At 34.3% G+C, this 27,221-nt stretch overlaps 1 protein-coding gene across 1 annotated transcript in view; it reads right to left on the reverse strand.

The window, feature by feature from the left end:
- CNTN5 (contactin 5) overlaps window positions 1-27,221 on the reverse strand; it is a 552,161-nt gene that overhangs the window by 430,778 nt on the left and 94,162 nt on the right. Inside the window, exon 5 of the mRNA XM_047879464.1 lies at window positions 19,613-19,708. Coding sequence (XP_047735420.1) covers window positions 19,613-19,708 — 96 coding nt within the window. The remainder of the gene's footprint in view (window positions 1-19,612; window positions 19,709-27,221) is intronic.

The raw sequence follows: 27,221 nt of genomic DNA on the forward strand, positions 1-27,221 counted from the left end.
ACTAGAAAAAGAACTAACAAAGCCCAATGTGATTAGAAGAAAGGAAATAATAAAGATCAGAACAGAAATAAATTACTAGAGACTAAACAAATAACAGGAAAAAAGTCAATGAAACCAAGAGCTAGTTCTTTGAAAAGATAAACAAAATTGACAAACCATTAGCCAGACTCATCAAGAAAAAAGAGAAAGGACCTAAATAAGTAAAATTGGAAATGAGAAAAGAGAATTAATAACTGATACCACAGATATACAAGGATTACAAGATAATACTGGAAAAAATATGCCAACAAACTGGACAACCTAAAAGAAATGGATAAATTCCATAGAAACATGCAATCTTCCAAACTAAACCAAAGATGATAGAAAATCTGAATAGACTGATTAAAAATAATGAAACTGAATCAGTAATCAAAAACCAACAAAAAATAAATGTCCATGAATGATGGATTCACATGTGAATTCTGCCAGAAATTTAAAGTAGTGTTAATAAATATTCTCCTCAAACTAATCCAAAAATAGAAAAGGAAAGCTTTAAAATGCATTCTATGAGGGCAGCATTACTGTGATACCAAAACCAGACAAAGGCACCACAAAAAAGAAAACTACAACCAACATCCCTGATGAACTTAGATACAAAAATCAACGAAATATTGGCAAACAACATACAGCAATACATTACAAAGATCATTTACTATGATCAGGTGGGATTTATTCCTGGGATGCAAGGATGATACCATATTCACAAATCAATCAATGCCATATAACACATCAACACAACAAGGAATAAAAATCATATGATTATCTCAATAGATGCAGAAAAAGCATTTGACAAGGTTTACCATATTTATGACAAAAAATTTCAACAAAATGGGGCTAAAGGAAACATACCTCACTATAATATAGGCCATCTATGAAAAACCCATAGTTAACCTCTTCCTCAATGGTGAAAATTTGAGAGCTTTCCCTTTAAGGTCAGGAATAAGAGAAGGATGTCCACTCTCACCGCTTTTATTCAACATCTATTCAAAGTCCTAGTTACAGTAATAAGACACTAAAAATAATTAAAGACATCCATATTTGTAAAGAAGAGGTTAAACTGTCACTATTCGTAGACAACATGATACTGTAGATAGAAAATACTAAAGATTCCACCAAAAAATTGAGAGAGTAAGCAAATTCATTAAAGTGGCAGGATACAAAATTAATACTCATAAATTGGTAGCATTTCTATATGCTAACAACAAAGTTGCATAAAGAGAAATTTAAAAAAAAACACTATTTACAACTGCATCAAGAAGAATAAAATACCTAGGAATACATCCAACTAAAGGAGTGAAAGATCTGTACTCTGTAAACTATAAGACACTGATGAAATAAACTGAAGATGACACAAACAAATGGAGGATATTCCATGCTTATGGATTGGAAGAATTAATATTGTTAAAATATCCATACTACCTAAAACAATCCACAGATTAAATGCAATCCCTGTCAAAATAACATTTTTCACAAAACTAGAACAAGTAGAGTACTCAAATTTGTATGGAACCACAGAAGATCCCCCAAAAGCCAAAGAAATACTGAGAAAGAACAAAGCTGGAGGTATCATAGTTCCTGATTTCAAGGTGTGCTACAAAGGTGTAGTAATCAAAACAGTATGATGCCGGCACAAAAACAGACACAGAGGTTAATAGCAGAGGAAAGAGACTCCAGAAATAGACACACATATTGGACAGCTACATGTAAATGAACAAAACTGTGTGGCTTTTTAATATCCTATGCAAAAATAAAATCAAAAAGGATTAAGGACTAAATGTGAGACCTGAAACTACAAAAATCCTAGAAGAGAGCACAGGCACTAATTTCTTTGACATTAGCCATAGAAACATTCTTCTAAATGTGTCTCCTAAGGCAAGGAAAAGCAAAAATAAATAGTTCTGACTAAATCAAAATAAAAAGCTTCTGTGCAGTAAAGGAAATAACCAACAAAGCAAAAAGACAATGTACTGAATTGGAGAAGATATTTTCAAATGATATATCCAATAAGGGGTTAATATCCACAATATATAAAAAACTCATACAACTGAACATTGAAACAAAACAAAAACAAAAAAAAAACAAGCTGATAAAAAAATGAGCAGAGGACATGAATAAACATTTCTTCAAAGAATGCATACAGATGGCCAACAGACACATGAAAAGATGCTCAACATCACTTATTATCAGTGAAATGCAAATCAAAACCACACTAAGATATCATCTCACACCTACCAGAATGGTTAAAATACAAAACACAGGAAACAACTAGTGTTAGCGAGGATGTGGAGAAAAAGGAAGCCTTGTGTACTATTGGTGGGAATGTAAATTGGTACAACCACTGTGGAAAACAGTATGGAAATTCCTCAAAAATTAAAAATATAAATATAATATGTTTCAATAATTCCACTACTGGATATTTACCCAGGGAAAATGAAAACATTAATTAAAAAAAAAAAATAAATGCTCTTCTACATTAATTGCACCATTATTTACAAGAGTCGAGTCATGGAAGCAACCTAAGTATTCATCAATAGATGAATGGTTAAGGAAAATGTGGTATATATACACAATGCAGTATTAAACAGCCATAAAAATGATGAGATCATGCCATTTGAGACAACATAGATGCACCTGGAAGGTATTATGCTAAGTGAAATAAATCAGACTGAGAAAGAAAACTACCATATGATTCCACTCATAAATGGAACCCCTCCAAAAAAAATAATAAACAAAAAGCAGAATCAGAACTATGAACACAAACTAATGGTTGCCAGATTGGAGGAGAGTGGGGCAAAATGGGTGAAGGGGAGAGGGAGATACAGGCCTTCCATATGGAAGGAGTAAGTCACAGGAATAAAAAAGGAGAATGTAAGGAATAGTCAATGATAATGTAATAGCTATGTAATGGGACAGATAGTAGCTATATTTGTGGTGAACACAGCATAATGAATTAACTTGTCAAATCACTCACTTTTACACCTGAAACTAATGTAATACACAGTGTCACTGTTATTGGTATGATCAGTTAAGTGGCATTAACATTAATCACCCTCCACTTTTTCCCAAGTAGAAATGGAAGGAATCTTAACCATGAAAAGAAGAAAATATAAATATGTGTGCTATAAAGACTACGTATGTACAGAAAAGAAAAATGTACATGGCATTACAAAAGGAAGCAAACAATAGATATTAGCATTAAATAAAATGATATTTTTTCAAGCATAAAATGATAGCAACATAACAAGAGTAAGAACAAGAATTTCACAGAGCTGCACAAATATAAATACTAAAATCAATTTATGTTCATGAAGAAAATGTATATTATGTATATACTTGCAATATAAAATTAAAAATCACACAAAACATATATTATTCACTCAAAGATTTATATTCTAATGTTCACAGAAAATTTATTCACAATAATATAAATTTTAAAACAGCCCATAATCAACTGGTGAATGGATAAATAAACCATGGTACTTTATGATAATGGGATATCCAACAATCAAAATGAACTACTGATTCAGTAACATGGATGAATCTTAAAAACACTATGTTCAATGAAAGAAGCCACGCTCAAGAGATGACATGCTATATGATTTTCTTTAAAATAATGTTTGGAGAACACAAAATTTAAGAATAGACAGCAGATCAATGACTGTCAGGGGTGAGAGTTGGAGGAGGAAATTGACTATAAAGAAACATCAGGGAACTTCTTATGAAGATGGAAATATTCTGTCAAAATTATGAATGTGGTTACATAACTTCATTCTTTACCCTTTTTTAATGTTTGTTTGTTTGTTTGTTTGTTTGTTTGTTTAGATAAAGAGGGAGAGAGAGAGCATGATCATGAGGGAGGAGGAACAGAAAGAGAGAAAAAGAGAGAAAGAGAATCCCAAGCAGAGACTTGCGGTGTCAGCACTGAGCCTGAAGACCTGGGGCTTGATCCCACAACTGTGATGTCATGACCTGAGCTGAAATCAAGAATCAGATGCTCAACTGACTGAGCCACCCAGGTGCCACTCCATTCTGTATTCTTAAAGCTCATTGAATTGTACACAAAATTGTTGATGTTCATTATATGTTAATTAACTTTATTAATGTATACATTAATATAGCTAATTAAAGTAATCTATATTTAGTAAGTGATATAAAATAAAGAGAAAAAGTATTAATGACTCAAATTTTCCAATTAAGAGCATTAGTCAAAATTCCTAAAATGATGATAACATTGTCTATTTATTTGTATTTTTCTACAGTAAGATTTATGTTAAATATGATTAAGTAACAACATCACTGCATTTCTTGAAAATAAAATAATAAAGAATGATAATTTACCTTCTGAAAAATGCAGAAATGAGGTATTGAAGATGGGTGTTTTTAACTAGCCTTATAAACTGGTTTAAGGTTAGTTAGCTGTATCTATTGAGCACCTGATACATTCAAGACCATGTTTGCAGACATATAAAAGATACAAAGAGGCAAAGACTGCCTCAGCTGTCCATATAAAGTAAGAAAGATGTCAGAAATGACTTTCATGCAGTGGAGTATGTGATAGGAATCAGACAAGAGAGGAAAATTTGTAGGCACTTAAGAATACTGATAAGGTATAGGCAAGAAAAGAATGAATCTTTTCTTAGTTGATTATAAAAAGATAAAGTAAAGGAAGTATCATCACAATCACTAGGTTATGGAATATTTACAATGCAGTAGGCACTATGTTAAGCACCATACATATGTTATCTCATTGAAACTTTTCAACTACCACATATAGGTGCAAATTTGAAAATAAGGAATTATGATAAAAGCAGACTATATTATTTCCCCAAGGTCACTCTGCTGGTAAGTGACAGAGCCAAATCCTCCAATACATTCCCTGTTTGGATTAAGCTTAAGCTATTTTGAGTTAGATTTGTAACATGTGCAACCGAGAAGTGCTAATAATGTATATTATGATGATGATGATGATTGATGATGATGATGATGATATTATGTATTTTCATTCCCTGCCCCCATACCAGCATAGATATTGTAAAAAGAAGGAAGGGTCACAAAGAATTAGGGGAAAAGTGATATTATCTTTTAAAAAAAAAAGGCCTGGGAAGATAATTTTGGTTTTCTGCATGCTTCTTTATGGACCATGAGCTAGAAATAGATTTTATATATTTAAATAGCTGAGAAAAATGGAAGAGATTAATGAAAAGTATATGGATTTCAAATGCTATAATTATATGCCACAAATAATGCTTTATTACAGCATGGGTAGCCTCATACATTTTTGTCCTATCTGTGGCTACTTTTATGCTACAGAAGCAGAGTTGAGTAGCTGTGACAGAGATCATATGGAACATAAAGTAAAAAAAAAATATTTACTAGTTGGCTATTAATATAAAAAGGCTGCTAACCCCTGACTGAGAGGAATTCAACTTTGAAAAGTTGTGCTTAGTTGAGTGAGCTAAATGTAGTATGAACAAAGAATAGTAAGATTTCCCAGAGAAGAAAGCAAAGAAATGGACTTTGTCATTGTTGCTTAACTATTATTTTCTGTGCTAAAGAGTCTTCATCTAAAGCCGGCATCTGCTTTTGTTTTCCTTGGCTTTTCTTTTTTGAATCAATGTGATGGTTGTCTGTTTCTCTCAAAGGTCTATTATATTGTTTAATTACCTGAGAAGAAGTTTGGGGAAAATAATACTAATATATTATTTTGTTTCAAAATATTCTATAATTTCAAGGCTCTTATTCTACCGTTTTTCAAGGGTAGAAACTGAAGCTAGGGTAAATTTTATTCCTTCCCTTCTGAACCAACTTTCTAGCAATTAGTATAATGGGGATTCACATCCAGCTATCTGACTCCATTATGTGTTTCTTTTTACCATCTTCCTTTATTGGGTCAGAGTCAATGAGAAGGTAAAATTTCTTTGGTACATCACAGAATTTGAAAAAAAAAACGGGGGGGGTGGGGAGTATTGGGATGCCTGGGTGTCTCTTTCAGTTGGGCATCCACCTCTTGATTTTGGCTCAGGTTATGATCTCATGGTTCCTGAGTTTGACCCCTGCTCTGCGCTGACAGGAGGAGCTTGCTTGGGATTCTCTCTCTCGGTCTCTGTCAGTCCCTCCGCTACTCGTACTCTCTCTATCTCTACCTCAAAATGAATTTAAAGTATTTAAAAAATTTTTTAAAAAAGGAGTATTAAATTTTTCAAAAAATGTAAGGCCTTAAATTTATAAACTCATCAATTTAATCTAACGTGGCTGTATTTTGTCACACTAATTTCACTGACTGTTCTACTGCCTTGTCCAAACTAAAGGAGTAAGCAGCTTGCTCTCCTGAACCACTGTTTCTCACATCTTCTGTGTAGAGTATCTCATAGAGAGGGAAAAAATAGACTATGTTAACAAATTGGGAATATGTGGTCAAATCCAATTAAATAACCAAACATAATTAAATAAACTCAAGTTTAGCATGTAGAAATCCCAAACAAATATAGGGAACAAGATCAGAGTTATTTCAGTTTCTAAATCTTTTCTGCTGTGCCTAAATATTCTGCAACAAACTCAGGTTGAAGTGTTTGCTTTCTGATATTTGGTTTTTTGTGTATAAATTTTGTCAGATACAGTTAAAAAACCAAATACTCTAAAACACATTGAATTTTCCTGTCCAGTGACATCTAGAGGACATATTGAAACAAAAAATAGTTCATGCAAGAAAAGAATAAAGGCATATACTTTAAAACAGATTTGTGAAAATTTTAAGGGAATGTCAATTTGTACCTGTTGATAAGCACCAAGTTCAGAAACTAATTAAACCTTTTGTAACAAATACTTCACCAGATAACGTACTTTGGGTTGAAACAGTATTTTTGTGTGTAATTTAAGGGTATAAAAATTGTATTATTATTTTAATACTCACATAGGAAAACATGAATAATAAAAAAATAAAAATTTCTCATTTCTCTATCATTTTATTCAATGTACTTGAATATTCACCTGTTCTGTCTGCCTTTTAAATTACTGTTGAGGGGCGCCTGGGTGGCGCAGTCGGTTAAGCGTCCGACTTCGGCCAGGTCACGATCTCGCGGTCCGTGAGTTCGAGCCCCGCGTCAGGCTCTGGGCTGATGGCTCAGAGCCTGGTGCCTGTTTCCGATTCTGTGTCTCCCTCTCTCTCTGCCCCTCCCCCGTTCATGCTCTGTCTCTCTCTGTCCCAAAAATAAATAAACGTTGAAAAAAAAAATTTAAATTACTGTTGAGATAGAGACATGGTAAAAATATTAAAATGTTTACATACACATAATTTATTTTCATGTATTATTTATACACTTGATTTTGGCAGTACAGAATATTTAACTCAGCTAACAATTTGGCCAAGTCAATAAAAGTAATTGATGAAATTACTAATTCATTTGAATTAATGTAATAAACATGTTAACCAGTGGCTTCTGTAGACAGAAAATGAATTTTCAATAAAATTTCACAATGATGTTGTGGAAAGACCATATGATATAGTCAAAAGGACATCGGGCTTAGAGTTACACAAGCCCAAATCTCTGGCATTTTATTTTTTAGATGTAAAACTTTGGACAAGTTACTTCTGAGCACAAAATCCCCATTTGTATAATGAAGGTAACAATAATAAACTTACAAAGCAGGGATAAAGATTAAATAAGACACTACATGGAAAATATAAAAAATTGGTTTTCATTCCTAATCTTTATCCTAATGAGATAGCTGACCCTCTTCAGAATTTAATAATAGAATTCCCTGAGTCCTAATAATTTAACTCAAGTCTACTTGATTACAAGATTTTTTTAGGAAAGAAAAATCATAATCCCATGACAATAAAGACAGATTGGTTACCTTTAAAATTAATCACAACATTTTAGGTACTTAATCTATCTTTTTCCATCTTGCTAATCTCTTTTTGGTCAGTTATTTATAACACATTAGAATACAACACTAATATATTGCAAAGTGAAACTGCACATTTTGCAAAATTGTGGCTGTCACAAAGTTAATAAAGATACGTTTGAAAAGTGTCTCCTTTCATTAGACCTTATTTACTAATCAATGAAGATATGATGAAGTACCAGAAACTGCAAGAATATGGACTCCACATGTTTCAACATAATAGTGACTGGAAATAATTGAGAAGTCTTGAGAAAATTGTTGAACTTATCAAATATTTTCGAGCCAATTACTTTTTAAGAATTACTTGTTATGAGGGGTGCCAGGGTGGCGCAGTTGATTGAGCATCCGACTTTGGCTCAGGTCACGATCTCATGGCTTGTGGGTTCAAGCCCCATTTAGGGCTGTGTGTTGACAGCTCAGAGCATGGAACCTGCTTCACATTTTGTGTCTCCCTTTCTGTCCCTCCCCCGCTCATACGCTATCTCTCTCGGTCTCAAAATAAGTAAACATTAAAACAAACAAACAAACAAACAAAAAAACAGACTTACTTGTGATCCTGGCACAAAGTTAAATATGAAGCATGGAGTGACAATCTATCTTACTATTTTATAGGAAAAAGAATGCCAAAAACACTTGAGGTTTTTTTCCTAATAGTTATGGTTATTACAGAATTTTAAAGTTATGAGACAGATTTTAAAATGTAATATGTAATTTTTTTAATAAAAAAGTATCAACCAAAATATTTCATTTTCACTTTTGTAAAATTTCTGTTCCCATTTTATATAGATGTGCCCTAAGGAGATAATTTCTGGTACCAGAAATCCTAGGATAAATAGGCTCTCTGAAGATAGCAATGATACCTAGTGTCCTTTTACTTTATTGTCAGGATTCATTTTTCCTTTCAGTGATCTCTTTCACTTCTCAGACCTTCAGATTCACATTTCCAAGTGCCCCTCCTCATCTTACAATTGCCTTTTGTCAGTTTGATGTCAACTAATCCATGCCAAATGGTAATTAATGTTAGCAGATAATGATTTAAGGTGTCACTTCTCTCATAGAAATTGTGTTTTAAAGAGGATTCTTTAAGACAGATCTTCAAGACAAAAATGAATTTAATGCTCACTATCCTCCAAGCATTGGGCTAATTGCATTACATAAACTATTTCTTAATTCTTGCTACAATTCTTTGAGGCAATTTTTATTATTCCTTCTTTATAGCTAAGATAAGGCTTCATTTAACAAATAAAGTCAATAGAAAGTTTCAGAGCTAGGATGGGAATCCCTGGCTGTCTGAGTCCAAATCCCAGGTGAAACATTATGGTTAGTATACTCTTTGAAAGGAGAGACTATCTCATATTTCTTCATCACACTGTTTGGGGGGGCATGTATTTATGTTCTCTAAATTTGCTGGGGCTCTCTAAATTTGTTGGGCTCTGCACACATAGTGCAGAGCCTGCTTGGGATTCTAGCTCTCTCTCTCGCTCTCTCTCTCTCTCCTCTCTCTCTCAATAAGTAAATAAACATTATTATTTTTCTTATTTGTTTACTTGTACAATATCAGTTTCCTCCATGGGTTTGAGGCTGGTGAACCTACCTGTTTTAAATTACAGTGAAGTAAAAATGTATTCAATCTAGAGAAAACAAAAACTCTTTTTTTTCTTTAATAGAAAACATTTCAGCTAAAATGTTACAGCTTAGACAGGAGAACTGAAGGGTTCCTTAGATCTATCATAACCAATACTTCATAGGGAAGGAGTCTCAGGCCTATGGGGCATTGAAGTGTTCCTAGGGTTTAGCATCTGGGTCAGGACCAGGGGGGGCCCTTAATCCTCCAGTGTCAACTGCTGTTTGAGTATTTTTTTTAATTGAATAAATTATGTTACAACAAGATTAAAATTAGAAAGTATTAAAAGGACAACCAAATGCATTATGCTCCTGTGTTTGGTGTATGCTCAGACATAGGCTTTTCTATAGTTCATTTATTTTCTAAATTCAGCTATAGTCTATGATGGCTGAAAACACATAGTATGAAGAAAGAAAATAATTTTTTGTCTATAAATCTTCTCATAATGCCTTAATCCACTTTCCTTTGTGATTCTTTGGTAATCAATTATTATGGTTTTATTATCCTTTTCTCTGAGACCAGTTCAGCACTAGCATTCCTCATGAGTGACATGTGATCAAAAGAGTAATGGTAGAGGGACTGGTTGGCATGGAGAGCATGTTTGAGAGAGTTGGACCTGTGTCCATGATTTGGAATTTCAAGAAAGCTGATATATCGAAGACTGGGGACTTATTCTGTCTGGGACTCATTCCCACATAATTTAATAAGATCATCAAGGAAAAATGGTACTAGACTAGTAGAATCGAGAATAAGTTAGGGGTCTAGATAGTAAATAGGAAAAATGATAAAAGGTTTTTGAAATATGTTTCTTATGATTTATCCCTGGCTACAAGTAGTTTTATGTACTCTGGTTTTTCTCCTATTGAATTCAAAGACTGTTGGGACAGTGCTTGCAACCTTTATTTTGTTTTTTTGTTCCTTGTCTCAAGACCTGTTAGAATTCTCTGCAAATAACAGAAATGCCAAATAAAGATTCTGGCTATCTTCTCTTAAGGATAAATTCCTCTTTTTTTTTTAATTTTTTTTTTCAACGTTTTTATTTTTTATTTTTGGGACAGAGAGAGACAGAGCATGAACGGGGGAGGGGCAGAGAGAGAGGGAGACACAGAATCGGAAACAGGCTCCAGGCTCCGAGCCATCAGCCCAGAGCCTGATGCGGGGCTCGAACTCACAGACCGCGAGATCGTGACCTGGCTGAAGTCGGACGCTTAACCGACTGCGCCACCCAGACGCCCCTAAATTCCTCTTTTTAACAACCACAGAGCCCCTGGTTTTCTGGGCATCTAGAAGATAGATACATTAAATTTTGGTTCTTCTAAGATCTTGTATGTTTGAGAACCACAGTAATACAATATTTAAATAGTCAATGAATCATTTGATTCATTTGATTCATTGTAATTTTGAAATGAGTAGAAGGGAAAAATATAATTAATCCCTCCCTTTAAAGAAGGTAGTGGACATGAAAAAAAGGACAAAAAAAAAACAGAAAAAGCATAGTAAGTAGTACAAACTTAGATGATACAAACAAATATAAATAGACTAAACTCATAGTTAAAATACAGTAGGTACTCAATAAACATTTGTTGAATGAAAAAAATACTAAAATTTTTATATAATACAATAAGCATTTTTGAGAGGCTTATAATTCCATTTTTAAAAAAGTTTTGCTTCTATTCATACTATGAATGTTTTAGTATAGCTTTAACCAAAATGTAAATTATATGGTAAACAACGTATCAAAGATTGAAATCCTTGTTCCATCATTTACTAAGTACTTAAGTGTTTCACTTAATCTATCTGAAGCTTAGATATAAGAGTAATGACAATAATCTCTAACTCTCAGATACTTTGCAAGGGTTACCTGTTACAGTGAATGTGAAAATATGATTATTATATTGTAGAGTGGTATTTTTAACTATAGCCTAATACTTCATTTAAGAATTTTAAGTCCCACTTTAGTGCAAGATGCTGAGATAATGTTAATGCACATAATATTAACAAAACATAAAGTAAAGTAGTACTTACTGCATTCTTTATTTAAAAATATCCATGATGATAACCTCTAAATCATAAAATAAGTCTATGTATGGTTATAGGTTTTATCAGGCTTATTTCATTTTAACAGATCTTTACTTTACAATACAACCCTGAGTTTCAAAATTACTAAACTTACAGAGGTTTCTTTTTTTTTTTTTTTTGGTTGTTTTTTTTTTATTCTTTTTTTTAAATTTTTTTTAACGTTTATTTATTTTTGAGACAGAGTGAGACAGAGCATGAACGGCGGAGGGTCAGAGAGAGAGGGAGACACAGAATCTGAGGCCTCAGGCTCTGAGCTGTCAGCACAGAGCCTGATGTGGGGCTTGAACTCACAGACTGTGAGATCATGACCTGAACCGAAGTTGGACACTTAACCGAGTGAGCCAACCAGGCGCCCCTTTGTTGTTTTTTTTTAGCAACCAATATACTTTTCAGCTGGTGTGGTTAACAATCTAGAAAAAAATTTATATTTATTTTCTCATAGATGAATAACTACTTCAGTATCCAATCAAGATGTTTTCATTCACAGACGTTACTGACAGGAGTTAATATTGTTCTCTTGGGAAGTAAACAGATATTTTGCAAAAAAAAAATCAATCCTAGCTTTTACTTTACGTCACACAAAAAATGTGCATTGTACATCTGTTTAAGGTAATGAGAACATGTATCTTTGGGCTTATTCTGAATACTATTTAATCTTCTGTGAAACGTAACGTTTTGTAATTTTATGTAGCATTACTGCATTATAGTAGCTGCTATACTTTGAAATAGTAATATTTGAATTAGGTCACCCAAATATCTGTAATAAATATGGGTTGTAATAAACTAACAGCATGATGCTGATAGAAACTGTCTAAAGCACTATAAAATTCAATTGTTAGAATAAGCAAACTTATTTAGTTATTTAACATGAAGTTAATGAATGTCTGCTGTTAGGTGTGCTAAATTTTGTACCCTAAAGAACATATAATCTTGTAGGAGTAGAGAAAAATATCAGCAAACTTTTACCTCCAACATTTTACTTAACATAACAACATTATGATAAAATTGTTGGGAAGTAAGATGGTGAAGTAGTAGGAAGGTTTGCCTGGGTTTGCCTCAAAAACATCTGAATAAATATCAAATAATTCTGAATACCCAAGAAATCAATCTGAAGACTGATGGAACAAAATGCACAACTAGTGGGAGAGAAGAGGCCACATAAAGGAAATTAGAAAGTGTGAAGGTGAAAATTGAGGAAGGAAAGGAGAAAAAGATGACAGATGCCGCAGAGGGGAGGGAGTCCTGATACAGAGAAAGAAGAAAGAGAGAGAGGGGAACACAAGGGGAACCACAAAAGGAAAACACTTTCCCTAAGACATGGACTAGGAAAATGAGAGGGTCTGATTCTTGTGAGATTTTATAAGGAGCTGAGCTAAAAGACTAGAATTTTAGGGGTCTGTATCATGGCTGGTATGGAGCACAGTAGGTGTTATAGTGCTCTTGTGGAAGGAGGGAAAATAGCCCAGTAGTTGATGGTGAGATCTGAGGATCTCCGGCACTCACTGGGAGAGGTGGTCCCCCCCTTCTTGGAATGGATCTGGGTGAGGTGGCATTGCCTCTCTAGGGACAAAAGAGCTAATGGGTGCCACTACTATCCCTTTCCCCTTAACATACGTGCAGAGATGGCTTCTGGAGGAGGCTAACCTGGACACTGGCTCTTTGCTGCACTTACTCTCAAATCCATTCCCTTGTGCTTTGGTGCAACAGCCCTTGTGGAACAAACCAGCATTAGTCCCAGCATGGAGAGACCCTCCCCAGCATAGGTCCCCACGAGGCCAGATTCCTGCAAGTTTGTAGTTTTGAAACTTAGCCAACCTCCCTGGAAGAGAACACAGGTGTACTGCATTGCCAGGTGGCCAGATGGCCTAGACACAGTCAGGGTGAGGGAGGGATCTGAGAGAAGCCTGGGAAACATGAGGGGGAGATTGTTACTCTGGAAAGGTTTCCCAGACAGCTATGGGTTTGAACTCCCTTATCCAGGATGGGAGATAGGGCTGGCGCTATTTCTCTTCCCCACCCCTGGCATAAGCTGACTTCAGTGAGCAGAACAGCACCAATAGTGGTGATCTAAACCGCTTACACAAAGCTCCACCTACTGCACTCAGCAGGTGCTGCTTTCCTAGGGCAAGTGTGATGAGAAACAGGGTAGTAGACACCTCCTCTAGAAGACCAACACAAGTTCCCTCCACACACATATCTACTGACCATAGAATTCTGCAAAGCTTCAGCTATCTAGGAAATAGTGTCAGGTTTCTTTCAGCAAGCAGATCAGAGCACACCTAGATAAAACTCACCACCCTCTGAACAAGGCCAAACTCTCACCAATGCAGGCAAGGAGAAACTCTGCAGTGGACTGACCTGAGGGAAAGAGCAGCCAAACACAACAGCAGAGAGCACAAAGCATACACCAGAGACACTTCCTGAAGGACCAGACCCTGGAAAGTATATGGCCTCTTCTTCATAAAGCCATTACATTAAGGAACATGAAAAATAATAGGCTTTTCTAACACACAGAAGACAGACCTAGACAAAATTCCAAGATGAAGAAATTCATACCAAAAGAAAGAACAAGGAAAGGTCACAGCTAGGAGTCTAATCCAAATATAATTGCTTGAGGGATAATTTAAAGCAACAATCATAAGGATACTAACTGGGTTTGAGAAAAGACTAGAAGATATGAGGGAATCCCTTAATGCAGAGATAAAAAAAAAAAAATCTAACAACTAGTTAGGCCAAAATAAAAAAAAATGCTATAACCAAGATGTGAAACTGACTGGACATATTACCCACAAGTATGGAAGAATCGGAAGAAGGAAAAAGTGATGTAGAAACTAAAATAATGGAAAATAATAAAGCTGAACAAAAGAGAGAACGAAGAATTATGGAACACGAGAATAGACTTAGGGAACTCAGTGACTCTATCAAACATAATAACTGTCAGAGAAAAGGGGGAAGAAAGTTTATTTGAAGAAATTATAGTTGAAAACTTATCTAATATGGAGAAAGAAAGAGACACCAAAGTCCAGGAAGCACAGAAAACTCCCATCAAAATCAACAAAAGCAGGCCAACACCAAGACAGAGCATAGTTAAATTTGCAAAATATAGAGATAAAGAAAAAAGTCTAAAAGCAGCAAGAGAAAAGAAGTCCTTAACTTACAAGGGAAGACAAAAAAAGGCTAGCAATCTCTCCATAGAAATTTCACAGCCGCCAGAAGGGAGTGGCATGATATATTCAGCATGAGAATGGGAAAAATATGTAGCCAAGAATACTTTATCCAGCAAGGCTATCTTTCAGAAAACAAGGAGACATAAATTGTTTCCCAGAAAAACAAAAACTAAAGGAGTTCATGACCACTAAACCAACCCTGCAATAAATATTAAGGAGACTCTTTGAATGGGAGAGAAAACCCAAAGTGATTAAAAACTAGAAAGGAACAGACAAAATCTCCAGAAAAAAACGACTTGAAAAGTAACACAATGACTCTAAATTCATATTTATCAATAATCACTCTGTATGTAAATGGACTAAACGCTCCAATCAAAAGATACTGGGCATCAGAATGGATCCAAAAAACAAGCCCCATCTATATGCCACCTACAAGAGACTCATTTTCGACCTAAAGACACCTTCAGATTGAAAGAGAAAGGATGAAGAAACATTTATTGTGCTAATAGAAAGCCAGAAGTAGACATACTTTTGTCAGACAAATGAGATTTTAAACAAAAGACTAACAAGAGATGAAAAGAAGGGCACTATATCATAATAAAGGGGTCTGTACAACAAGATGTAACAATTGTAAATATCTATGCCCCCAACTCAAATATACAAAACAATAACAAACATAAAGGAAATAATTGAGGGGCACCTGGGTGGCTCAGTTGGTTAAGCGTCCGACTTCCGGCTCAGGTCATGATCTCGCGGTCCGTGAGATCTGTGCTGACAGCTCAGAGCCTGGAGCCTGTTTCAGATTCTGTGTCTCCCTCTCTCTGACCCTCCCCCATTCATGCTCTGTCTCTCTCTGCTTCAAAAATAAATAAACATTAAAAAAAATTTTTAAAAAGGAAATAATTGATACAATAATAGTATGGGATTTTAGCACCCCACTTACATCAATGGACAGGTCATCTAAGCAGAAAATCAACAAGACAACAATGAATTTGAATGACACACTGGACCAGATGGACTTAACAGATATATTCAGAATATTTCATCCTAAAGCACCAGAATACACAATCTTAAGTGCACATGGGACATTCGCCAGAATAGATCACATACTGGGTCACAAATCAGGCATTACCAAGTAAAAGAAGATTGAGATCATACCATGCATATTTTCTGACCACAATGCTACAAAACTTGAGGTCATCCACAAGAAAAAAAAATTGGGAAGACCACAAACACATGGAGGTTAAAGAACACCCTAATGAAGAATGAGTGGGTCAACCAGGAAATTAAAGAATGTATATATATATATATATATATATATATATATATATATATATACACACACACACACACACAAATGAAAATGAAAACAGAACAATCCAAAACCTTTGGAATGCAGTAAAAGCAGTCATAAGAGGAAAGTATATATCAATACAGGCCTACCTAAGGAAGCAAGAAAAATCTCAAATATGTAACCCAAACTTACACCTATAGGAGCTATAAACAACAACAACAACAACAACAACTACAACAACAAATGAAGCCTAAAGGCAACAGAAAAAGAGAAATAATAAAGATCAGTTTATTATTATATCAGTTTATTATTATATCAGTATCAGTTTACTATTATATCAGTAGAAATAAATGATATAGAAACAAACAAACAAAAACAGAACAGAGCAATGAAATTAGGACCTGGTTTTTGAAAGAATTAATAAAAATTTTAAAGCCCTAGCCATGCTTACCAAAAAGAAGAGAAAGGAACTAAATAAATAAAATCATGACTGACAGGGATCACAACCAATACCACATAAATGCAAACAATTATAGGAGAATATCATGAAAAATTACAGGCCAAAAAATGGGTAATCTGGAAGAAATGGATACATTCCTAGAAAAATACAAACTACCAAAACTGAAACAGGAAGAAATAGAAAAATTGAACAGACCCATAACTAGCAAAGAAATTGAATCAGTAATCCAAACTCTTCCAACAAACAGAAGTCCAGGGACAGATGGCTTTCCAGGAGAATTCTACCAAACATTTAAAGAGGAGTGAATGCCTATTCTTCTCAAAGTGTTCCAAAAACTAGAAATAGAAAGAAAACTCCCAAACTCATTCTATGAGGCCAGCATTAGCTTGATTACAAAACCAAAGACCCCACTAAAAATACAGAATTATAGGCCAATGTCTGATGAATATGGATGCAAAGTTCTCAGTAAAATATTAGCAAATCAAATCCAACAGTACATTAATACAATCATTCACCACCATCCATACTATATGGGATATATTCCTGGGTTCAATATTTGCAAATCAATGTGATACACCACATTAATCAAAGAAAGGATGAGAACCATATGATCCTTTCAATAGATGCAGAAAGAGCATTTGACAAAGTACAGCATCCATTCTTAATAAAACAGTCAACAAAGTAGGATTAGAGGGAACATATCTCAACATCATAAAGGTCACATATGAAAAACCCACAGCTAATATAATCCTTAATGGGGAAAAACTGAGCTTTTCCTTTAAGATCAAGAAAAAAGACAAGGATATACACTTTCATCATTGTTAGTTAACATAGTACTGGAAGTCCTAGCCTCAGCAATCAGACAACAAAAAGAAATGAAAGGCATCCAAAGCAGCAAGGAAGAAGTAATTTCATTATTTACACATGACATAATACTCTATGTAGAAAACCCAAGGATTCTACCAAAATATTGACAGAACTGATACATGAATTCAATAGTCGCAGGATAGAAAATCAAAGCGCAGAAATCTATTATATTTCTATACACCAATAATAAATCAGGAGAAAGAGAAATCAAGTAATTGATCCAAGTTATAACTGCACCAAAACCCATAAAATACCTAGGAATAAACTTAAGCAAAGCAGTAAAATATCTGTACTCTGAACTCTAGAACACTGATGAAAGAAACTGAAGAGGATGCAAAGAAATGGGAAAACATCCAATGGTCATGAACTGGAAGAATTAATATTGTTAAAATGTTTAAACTATCCAAAGCAATCTATACATTTATGCAATCCCTGTCAAAATACCATCAGCATTTTTCACAGACCTAGAACAAACAATCCTATAATTTGTATGGGACCACAAAAGACCCAGAATTGACAAAGCAATCTTGAAAAAGAAAAGTAAATCTGGATGCATCATAATTCCTGACTTCAAGGTATATTCGAAAGCTGCAGTGGTATGGTCAAGATGGTATGATTGTTAGTACAAAAATAAACACAGAGATCAACAGGATAGAAAAGAAAACCCAGAAATGGACCTGCAACTATATGGTCAACTAATCTTTGACAAAGCAAGAAAGAATATCCAATGGGAAAAATACAGTCTCTTCAACAAATGATGTTGGGAAAACTGAAGAGCAACATGCAAAATAATGAAAGTAGACCACTTTTCTACATCATACACAAAAATAAATTCAAAATAAAATTCCTACACATACACATTTAGAATGAAAGACCTAAAAGTGAGACAGGAAACCATCAAAATTCTAGAGAACACAGGCAGTAACCTCTTTGACACGGGATGTAGCAACTTCTTACTACATACATCTCCTGAGGCAAAAGAAACAAAAGCAAAAATGAACTATTGGGACTTATCAAGATAAAAATATTCTTCACAGTGAAGGAAACAATCAACAAAGCTAAAAGACAACCTTCAGAATGGGAAAAATATTTGCAAATGACAAAAATGATAAAGTGTTATTATCCAAAATCTATAAAGAACTTATCAAACTCAACACCCAGAAAACAAATAATCCAGTTAAAAAATGGAGAGAAGACTGGAACAGACCTTTTTCCAAAGAAGACATTCAGAAGGCTAAAAGACACATGGAGAGATGTTCAACATCACTCATCACCATCAGAGAAATACAAATCAAAACTACAATGAGATCTCACCTCACACCTGTCAGAATGGCTAAAATTACCGACATAGAAAATAACAGGTGTTGGCAAGGATGTAGAGAAAGGGGAACACCTCTTACACTGTTGGTGGGAATGAAAACTGAGGCAGCCACTATGGTAAACAGTATGGAGGCTCCTCAAACTGAGCCAGCCATGTACCCCCATTCTAATATTTCTTATGACATATATACAATAGCAACCATCTGGTTAACACCAGATGATCTCAATCAGATATCACATTACAGATATCTCTTACTGATCTCAATCAGATATCACATTTTTATTTATTTACTCAATTATTAATGATGAAGGAAACAAAGGCAAGAAAAATGCGGTTTAAATTGAATTCCCATTCAGCCTGCGGCCCATTGATAGATGTCAGAGATCTGCAGCATGTAACACTTGCCAAAAAGTTTATGGCTGCCTTAATGACTTAAAGTTTACACTTCCTTAAAAACTAAAAACAAGCTTATCTTGACAATAGCTACATCTTCAGGGTCCTGTGAGACCCTGCTTTCAGCATCCAGAAATTCCTTGGAGACTTAAGTTATCTATATCTCCACTCCCTCCACAAACTTGAGAGAATATACTCAGTCACTCCTCACAACCCCAGTGTAGGCAGAGACATAGCCACAACAATCAACAGTTAGAATGGCAATAAAATAATCTTGTCATAGGAGAGTAGTCTTCTGTCCGGTGGTATTTAGAGTATATGATTTTTAATTACTCAGCTGATACTCTGATACATTTCGAAAAAGTCATGCATATTTCACCTGGAATGTTTCCTAGTCAATACACTGTCTAAAAGAATGAGCATATAGTAAAAAAGAGCAATACAGAATGGGATCCTACTGTACCTGGTGAATGAGGCGGAGGAGAGCACATCAGAACAACCCCCTGGCCTTCCCTCACAGAGACTGCACTTCTTGTCCGGCCACTAAAATTTCCCAGATCTGTCAACATAACACAGGATTTAGATGCAAGGCTAAAAAAGTGGGGGGAAAACTTAAAGAATTACTACTTTTATAACTTGTGCCTACTTTTCTCTCATTATCCAGACAAGGTTTATTTTTATTTGTTAAGCTGTGATAGGAAGGCCTTAAAAATAAATACATACCATCCAATTTAAATACCACAATTTTCAGATTATATGCAACTGTACACTCTTTATTTCTATTGAGGGTGCATACAAGGGCCAATGTAGGAAGAAAATAGACAATACATTTATAACCCATTAAATAGTCCTTTTATTTCTTTATAATATTTCCTACATATTAATTTTTCTACTGTTACTAGAACCCATTCATGCATAGTGAGAAGAGAAATAGAAGTGGTTAGGGGTACCTGGTGTCCAACCTGCTGCCTCATTATGTAATGCTAGGAATGGCATGTAAAACCAAGCATGAATTTTCCAAAGTAGAGAGACTTGTGTGCTCTAGCAGAATATAACGAAGATATAAAGTATTCTTTATCTATAAGTATGAGGGAAAAAGCCATGCTATTTTCATTTTATAGAAGCCTGGAATGGCTTGTGCAAATTAATTATACTCATCCATTTTGGTTACTCTGCAAATATTGTAATTATCAAAATACTCCACTGTAAGTATGAAAGAGTATAGCATTGATTGGGGTTCAACTGTCTTTCCTTAAATTATATTGCACTTGCACAAATTGAAAATACTTTCTTAAAAACAAAGTGACCTAAAAACAAAATGATATATATTATTTGTATTTCTATTATTGTTTATTAATCTATTCATAGCTCAGTATATATGGCCCTTTCCTCTTCTTGGGCTAGGTTGATCAATGATGTGATTTTTAGAATAGTTTCCTAGAAACGGTAGGAGTTAAATATTTTAATAAATAAACATTGCTCCAGAATTATCAGTCTATGAAATATATCCCCATGGTGAAGAATGCTTCTTGAAAATGTTCTCCTTTTCTTTCCTTTATTCACCAATTGTAAGAGAGATTTTTTTTGAAACTTCCCATTACTTCATATTAAAATAGTATGTTACATAGTAATCCAATGTAGACTCTCAAATTTAATGTTTGTTAATCTGACAAAAGATGAGAGTAAGCAGTAAACAAAATATACTGAAATTATATGAAGGAGATAAATCACTAACTTTAATATCCTAAGAGGGATTCTATACCTTACTTTTTTTAGATATGTATAATAATTTACTGATTTAGTGAATGTACAATCAAATCTTTTTTTAATTTTTTTTAACGTTTATTTATTTTTGAGACAGAGAGAGACAGAGCATGAACGGGGGAGGGGCAGAGAGAGAGGGATACACAGAATCTGAAGCAGGCTCCAGGCTCTGAGCCATCAGCCCAGAGCCAGACGCGGTGCTCGAACTCACTGACAGCGAGATCGTGACCTGAGCTGAAGTCAGACGCTTAACCGACTGAGCTACCCAGGTGCCCCTCAAATCTTCTTAAATACATTCCAAATCACAAAGAACTAACAAACAGTGAAGGCCTAACGGCAAATAAATACAGAAGTATTCGTTATTGATGAAAGTGTTAGGATTTTACACATAATTCTATGTTTCATTATAAATAGTTAAGCATTTCACAAACTGTATAGATAAAAAAGAAAGAGTTTCTAATTCTACTTTTTTTGGTGGTGGTTTAAGAACATACACAATAACTTCTGGTAAAGATAAGTTTACTCATTTTCAAATATGTGTGACTCAGGGCTTTAAATTCATATGTATTGATTCTTAGGGATAGAAGCTGTCTTTTTCCCAATAAATAATCTTAATATGAAAACAAGCATGTCAAGGTTTCTAATTTGACTCCCTTTGACTCTACTACTGGACACAGCACAGGAACCACACTGTGAGGCAGTGGTTGCATTAAGGCTGTGATATCTCTTTAGGGATTATATGGCTTTACTTTCCTTTTTTCATCCTCACTGAATTTATAAACTCTAAAAGGCTATTTGGATATTAATATATTAAAATTGAATTTCTGAAATGATTTCTGAAACATATATGTAACTTCCAATACATTTACTACACGTTTTGTTATGTTTATTATGACATTTCAAATTAACCTATTATAGTTAAAAGAATATTTTAATAGAAAACAATCATAAGTATATAATGTTAGCAGATAGAAAGGTCTAAGAGGGATCTCTCCTGAAATACTTCATAAAGATAAACCCTGGTTGGTATAGTGGGTTGAGTAAATTTGGAAACAGGAAGGTTTTTCACCCCCGTAAATAAACACACACACACACACACACACACACACACACACACACACACACACACAAACACACACAGACACAAACACACACACACACATTTCAAAAACCAGTGCCTAGAAAAGTGAATTAGTTTAAAGAGTTGGAGAGAGAAAGTTGCAAGAATTGGCAAGAAGGAAAGTGCATAATGGGTTCTGGACACTGATCTTATGATCATATGTTAAATACAGTAGATTGGTTAGTTATTAGGGAGAAATGAGGAAAAAGGGTCAAGGCACCAGGATAAATCTTATACAGTTAGGAGTAAAGTGTTGAGGTTTATCTGTCTCTTGGGCTTTAATTTCCTAGTCTTAAATCTGTTCTAAGTGACAATGTTTGGTGTATGGGAGTTGTGGGTTTGGAAGAAGGAATGGGAATCCAGTGTTTATTTAAATTGCAGTTGGTCCTGTAGGTGGTGCTAGTAAGTTTTAGATTGTCAATGTTCCAGGCATTCTCAATTAATTCTCTAACCTTAAAGGTGTGGTGAAACCAGTTAATTTATTATGAGTTATAAAGTTCATAAAATTAAGTTTAAATTTTACAAAAACTTAACTATTAAAACAAGTAAAACACTTTAGATGTGAGACACTTGAGTTTTATTAATCACTAACATTTGGGTATTAGATTCTTATGTAAGATTGAAGAACTAAGATAGGTGTTCTTTCTGAGGGGTATCACAGCTTTAACTTCTGTGATTTCTATAGAAATGGCTTACAGATTTTCTAATACTTGTTGCATCACCTGCAAAATTGTTGCATATTGAAGTCTTCTTTTATCACTTTTATTTTTTATTGTTACTGTTGTTTCTGTTATCATTAGGATTACTCAGATCACTGTCAAATTTCTGTGTCTCATATAAATATCCTGTAATATAAATTGGTTGTAGCTCATTCAGAAACTACCTTTAACATTCTAAAACAATAAAAAAGAGGAAATGAAGATAGATGAATAATAATCACACTAGCTACTAACATACACACTCTATGATAGGCCTTTTGGAGATTAAATATTAATTTCTCCATTTTAAAGATTACTAAACATATGTGAAGAGCAAATAGCAACTTGACAATGATTGCACGGTTAATAAGTAGTGAGTTGGCAAATCAAAATCAACGTGGTTGTTTAAAATAATGTATTAGCACAAAACCAATTCAATATTTAGAAGTTAGACTAAGTTGATTTCAGGATTTTAAAAATAATCTTCATAAGGGTCTCTTATGAAAAATCATTTTCTGACAGATGATAGACCTATAGATGAAAATATTGAAGAATGGAAAAATAATTCTTACATTTATTTTGAGCAAGAATTGAGTTAGCATTTCTCGTACATAGTCATTTGACTGCAGGTAAAATATTTCCTAAGACACTCTACAAAAAATATGATTATCAATAATAGTTTCTAAAATAAAAAATTGATTTTTGACTGGTACCTTGACTGAAAGCCATAGTAACTTGAAGCTTTGTGGTGTTCTTATTGGCAAATGTGAGCTCATAAACCTATGATCAATTTGTAAGCACAGAGGGCAAAGGCTTATTATCCCCACTGATTTATGAGGGGACATTGGCATTCACTAAGGTTAAATAACAGAAATAAAACTCATAGCCAGTATTTGAACCATTAAGATGACAAATTCATTTCTGGAATTAGCATGTTTCCATGTTAATAGGAGTTATTACAATACTCTTATTTTATAATGTTTTAATAGATGTGGTTATTTCTTTAAATACTTACTTATTACACCACCTGAAGTAATCTACAATTCTTTAAAATAATTGTTATAAGTCCATGAATGTAACATCATATCACCTTTAAATGTGTTAATTATTTAATAATGCTTTTGAAAATATCAGTTGGGTTAATTAGAGATATCTCAAAAAATATACTCCTATTTATTACATGAAGATAAGAATTGAGATGCAGCTAGAGGTATGGTGAGGCAAATCTACAAGAGATCATGACAGCTACAATGAAACTTTCTTCATTCTCATTTTTCCTTCTTATATATAACAGGTCCGATGAATAATCTCTTGCTGTGGCTTGCCATTTTCACTTGGCATATTATCAGATATTAATCATCCAGCCAAAGGTTTCACTAATTAAGAGGAAACCAAAGTACACCAGAGTATGTTTGCCTTGAAAGAGACAATTTTAACTACATTGCAAGTAAAACAGTAAATTGTAATTGCTTTTATAAAAACATCAATTATCCAGAGTGTGATAAAAATGTTTTTGATCTTAAGGTCTTTCCTTTGATATCTTGATGTATGCTACAAAAAGTTACTTTTATGGTGAATAATACATACAGTGAAATAATCTCAAAAGATAAAGTTATATATATAAATTTGTTTGACTAATGTGATGATAGTCTATAATCCTGGCACAGGTTCTATACATGTGACATAACTTTCTACACTCTGGGTGAGCAATTATATAAATAATTCTTTTTGTCCACTTAAATAATGCTTCTTTCTTTTTTTTACTTAAAAAGTTAATTCCAGTATAATTAACATATTTTGTTATGTTAGTTTTAGGTGTACAATATAGTGATTCAGCAATTCTACACATTACTCAGGGCTCATCATGGTAAGTGTGCTCTTAATCTCTTTCACCTATTTCACCCAACTCCCCTTTTCCCCTCTGGTAGCCATCAGTTTGTTCTCTATCGTTAAGATATAAAAAACTATTATTTTCTTACTTCTAAGTTCAAATTTGGTTTTTCAATCTCAGATCAGTCTTAGTTCATTAAAGTCTCAGGAAATTATAAAACTGAGCATAGAAACATAAATCATCATCATCATGATCATCATCAAAATATTAGTAAATAGAAAATGTACATAGATTTTGAGTATTATAGACCCATAGAGATAGGGGAAAGGTGTCATTTAGTAAAACCAGCAAGTCATTTAGTATTCCTAAAATTCATATATCTTTTGATTGTCTCTCAAGATTTGGGCCTAACTATTCTCTTCAGCTATTTTACATTATATAAGGTTAATACTTCCTTGCCTACAACCATGACTCCTTACTCCTCTCTCCCTCTTATTTATTACTCTAGCACAACTTCAACCTAAGTTAAATTAAACTCTTTACCTATTGTGCTCTTGGCAAGGGAATGTGAATGGAGAAGAGCATCAATGATCATGACTAGTTTTGCTCTAGATTCATCCATCCTACCCAAAGTAGGACCATTGTGCTACCTAAACCCAGTACATTTATGGAGTCCATTCTCTCCATCCTCTAGACAATACTTTCACATCTCTCTTTTAAAACAACCTCCTGCCCTTTCCCCCACTTCTTCCTCCTACTTCCTGGAAAAAACAGAAGTAATAAAAAATTTTTTATAGGGTGTCTGGGTGGCTCAGTCAGTTAAGCATCTGACTTCAGTTCAGGTCATCATTTCACAGTTCATGGGTTCGAACCCCACATCAGGCTCTGTGCTGACAGCTCAGAGCCTGGAGACTGCTTCAGATTCTGTGTCTTCCTCTCTCTCTTCCCCTCCCTGCTCTGTCTCTCTCACTCTCAAAAATAAATAAACATTAAACAAATTTTTTTTAAATCACTGATATACATTCCTCCTATGGTGGTCACTGCAATGTGTGTCCAGGATCCCCTTCAGTGAAGGATTTGTCCCAACTGTTGGGGGTCCTACTGACAGCTTTTAGCTCTTAGCACCATTATGGACTGCTTTTGCTACAGAGAATCCACTCAACCAAGTTTATTATACACGTTCCTTGGGTAGCAAACAGACAGCAACTGCTCAGTGAGTAAATATAATGACCTGACTACCTTAGCACAACTCCAGACAATCCTGGAGTTCTAACTTTAATATCCTCCTATTCTAACTTTAAATACCCTCCTTGGCATCAGCTGGGATTACTGGTAAACCTACATCAGAGTGCCAGTTATTCTTCTTCTCACACTGCTCCTTCCTCCTCCCTTCCAGTGGGTGAATTAAAAGGTCACTTCTTAATAACCATCATCCACACTAAACTCCACTCATGGAGGCTGTTTCCCAGGGAAGTCAACCTGTAACATCACCACAATAGTTGTCAACTTGTCTATATCTACACTGTTTCTGATTATCTTATCATAAATGAACTGTCTTTGATCTAATCAGAGACCAACCTCTCCCTTCTGCATCATCAATAATGTTCAAAATATTGGTATTTCCCCAAAGTTTAAAAGAAAATAGGAGGGAAAAATATCTCTTTGACCTGATTTCATTCCAAGTACCAACCCATTTCTCTCCACCCATAAAACAAACAAATCAACAACCACTGCAGACAACTCCAATTCTCTCAAAAACTTTTCAAATCTGGCTGTCTTCCTAACACTGACCAAATGCTACCATGAAGGAAACCAATGATATTCATGTTGTTAAATTTATTGACCAATTCCTCATCTGCTTGACCTACAATAAGCATTTAATGGAGTTGTTTACACTTTTCTTCTGAAAAAAATTTTTTTGCTTGAATTTCTGCTCCTTCACTGTGCCCTCCTCTGTGTGAATGCCACTTTCATTAGCCACTATTACTGTGCCCTAATGAAGGCTGCTTTCATTTTCTTATTCTTCCTCATATTTCCAACGTCTAAATATTCCAGGGCCTCAATTTAGTCCTTGGACCCTTTCATTTATCAATCCACACCTTTCCTATGTTTATCTTATATTTAACCTCTTATAGCAAAAAAAAAATAAAATAAACATGTATACACCAAAGAATTAGAAAATGTATTCCTTCTTGGGTACCTCCCTTGAATACTAATACACACACACACACACACACACACACACACACACAGTTTGCTTGACATTTCTATTCACATATCTAATAGCCATTGAAACAGAACATATCCTAATGGAACTCCCATTCCCACCTGCTAACCTACCACTGCCATAATATTTCCCATACGAGTAAATTTTTATTCCATTTTTCCAGATAAGATAAAATGCAAAAATCGTCTGTATTTCCAATGTCTCTCACATCCCACATACAATTCATGAGCAAATCCTATTGATACTATTTCATAATATGTACAGAATCCAACAACATCTAACCTTCTTTATAGCTTTCATAGGCATCTCTCACCTTGATTGATGTGATATCACCCAACTGTTTTCCCTGCACTTCCTTTACTCTCTTTGTCCATTTTTAGCACAGCAGCAAAAATTGGTTATTTTTTTTAAGTTTATTTTTTTATTTTTTAA

The sequence above is a fragment of the Prionailurus viverrinus genome, chromosome D1 (assembly GCF_022837055.1).
Source record: "Prionailurus viverrinus isolate Anna chromosome D1, UM_Priviv_1.0, whole genome shotgun sequence".
Classification (NCBI taxonomy): domain Eukaryota; kingdom Metazoa; phylum Chordata; class Mammalia; order Carnivora; family Felidae; genus Prionailurus; species Prionailurus viverrinus.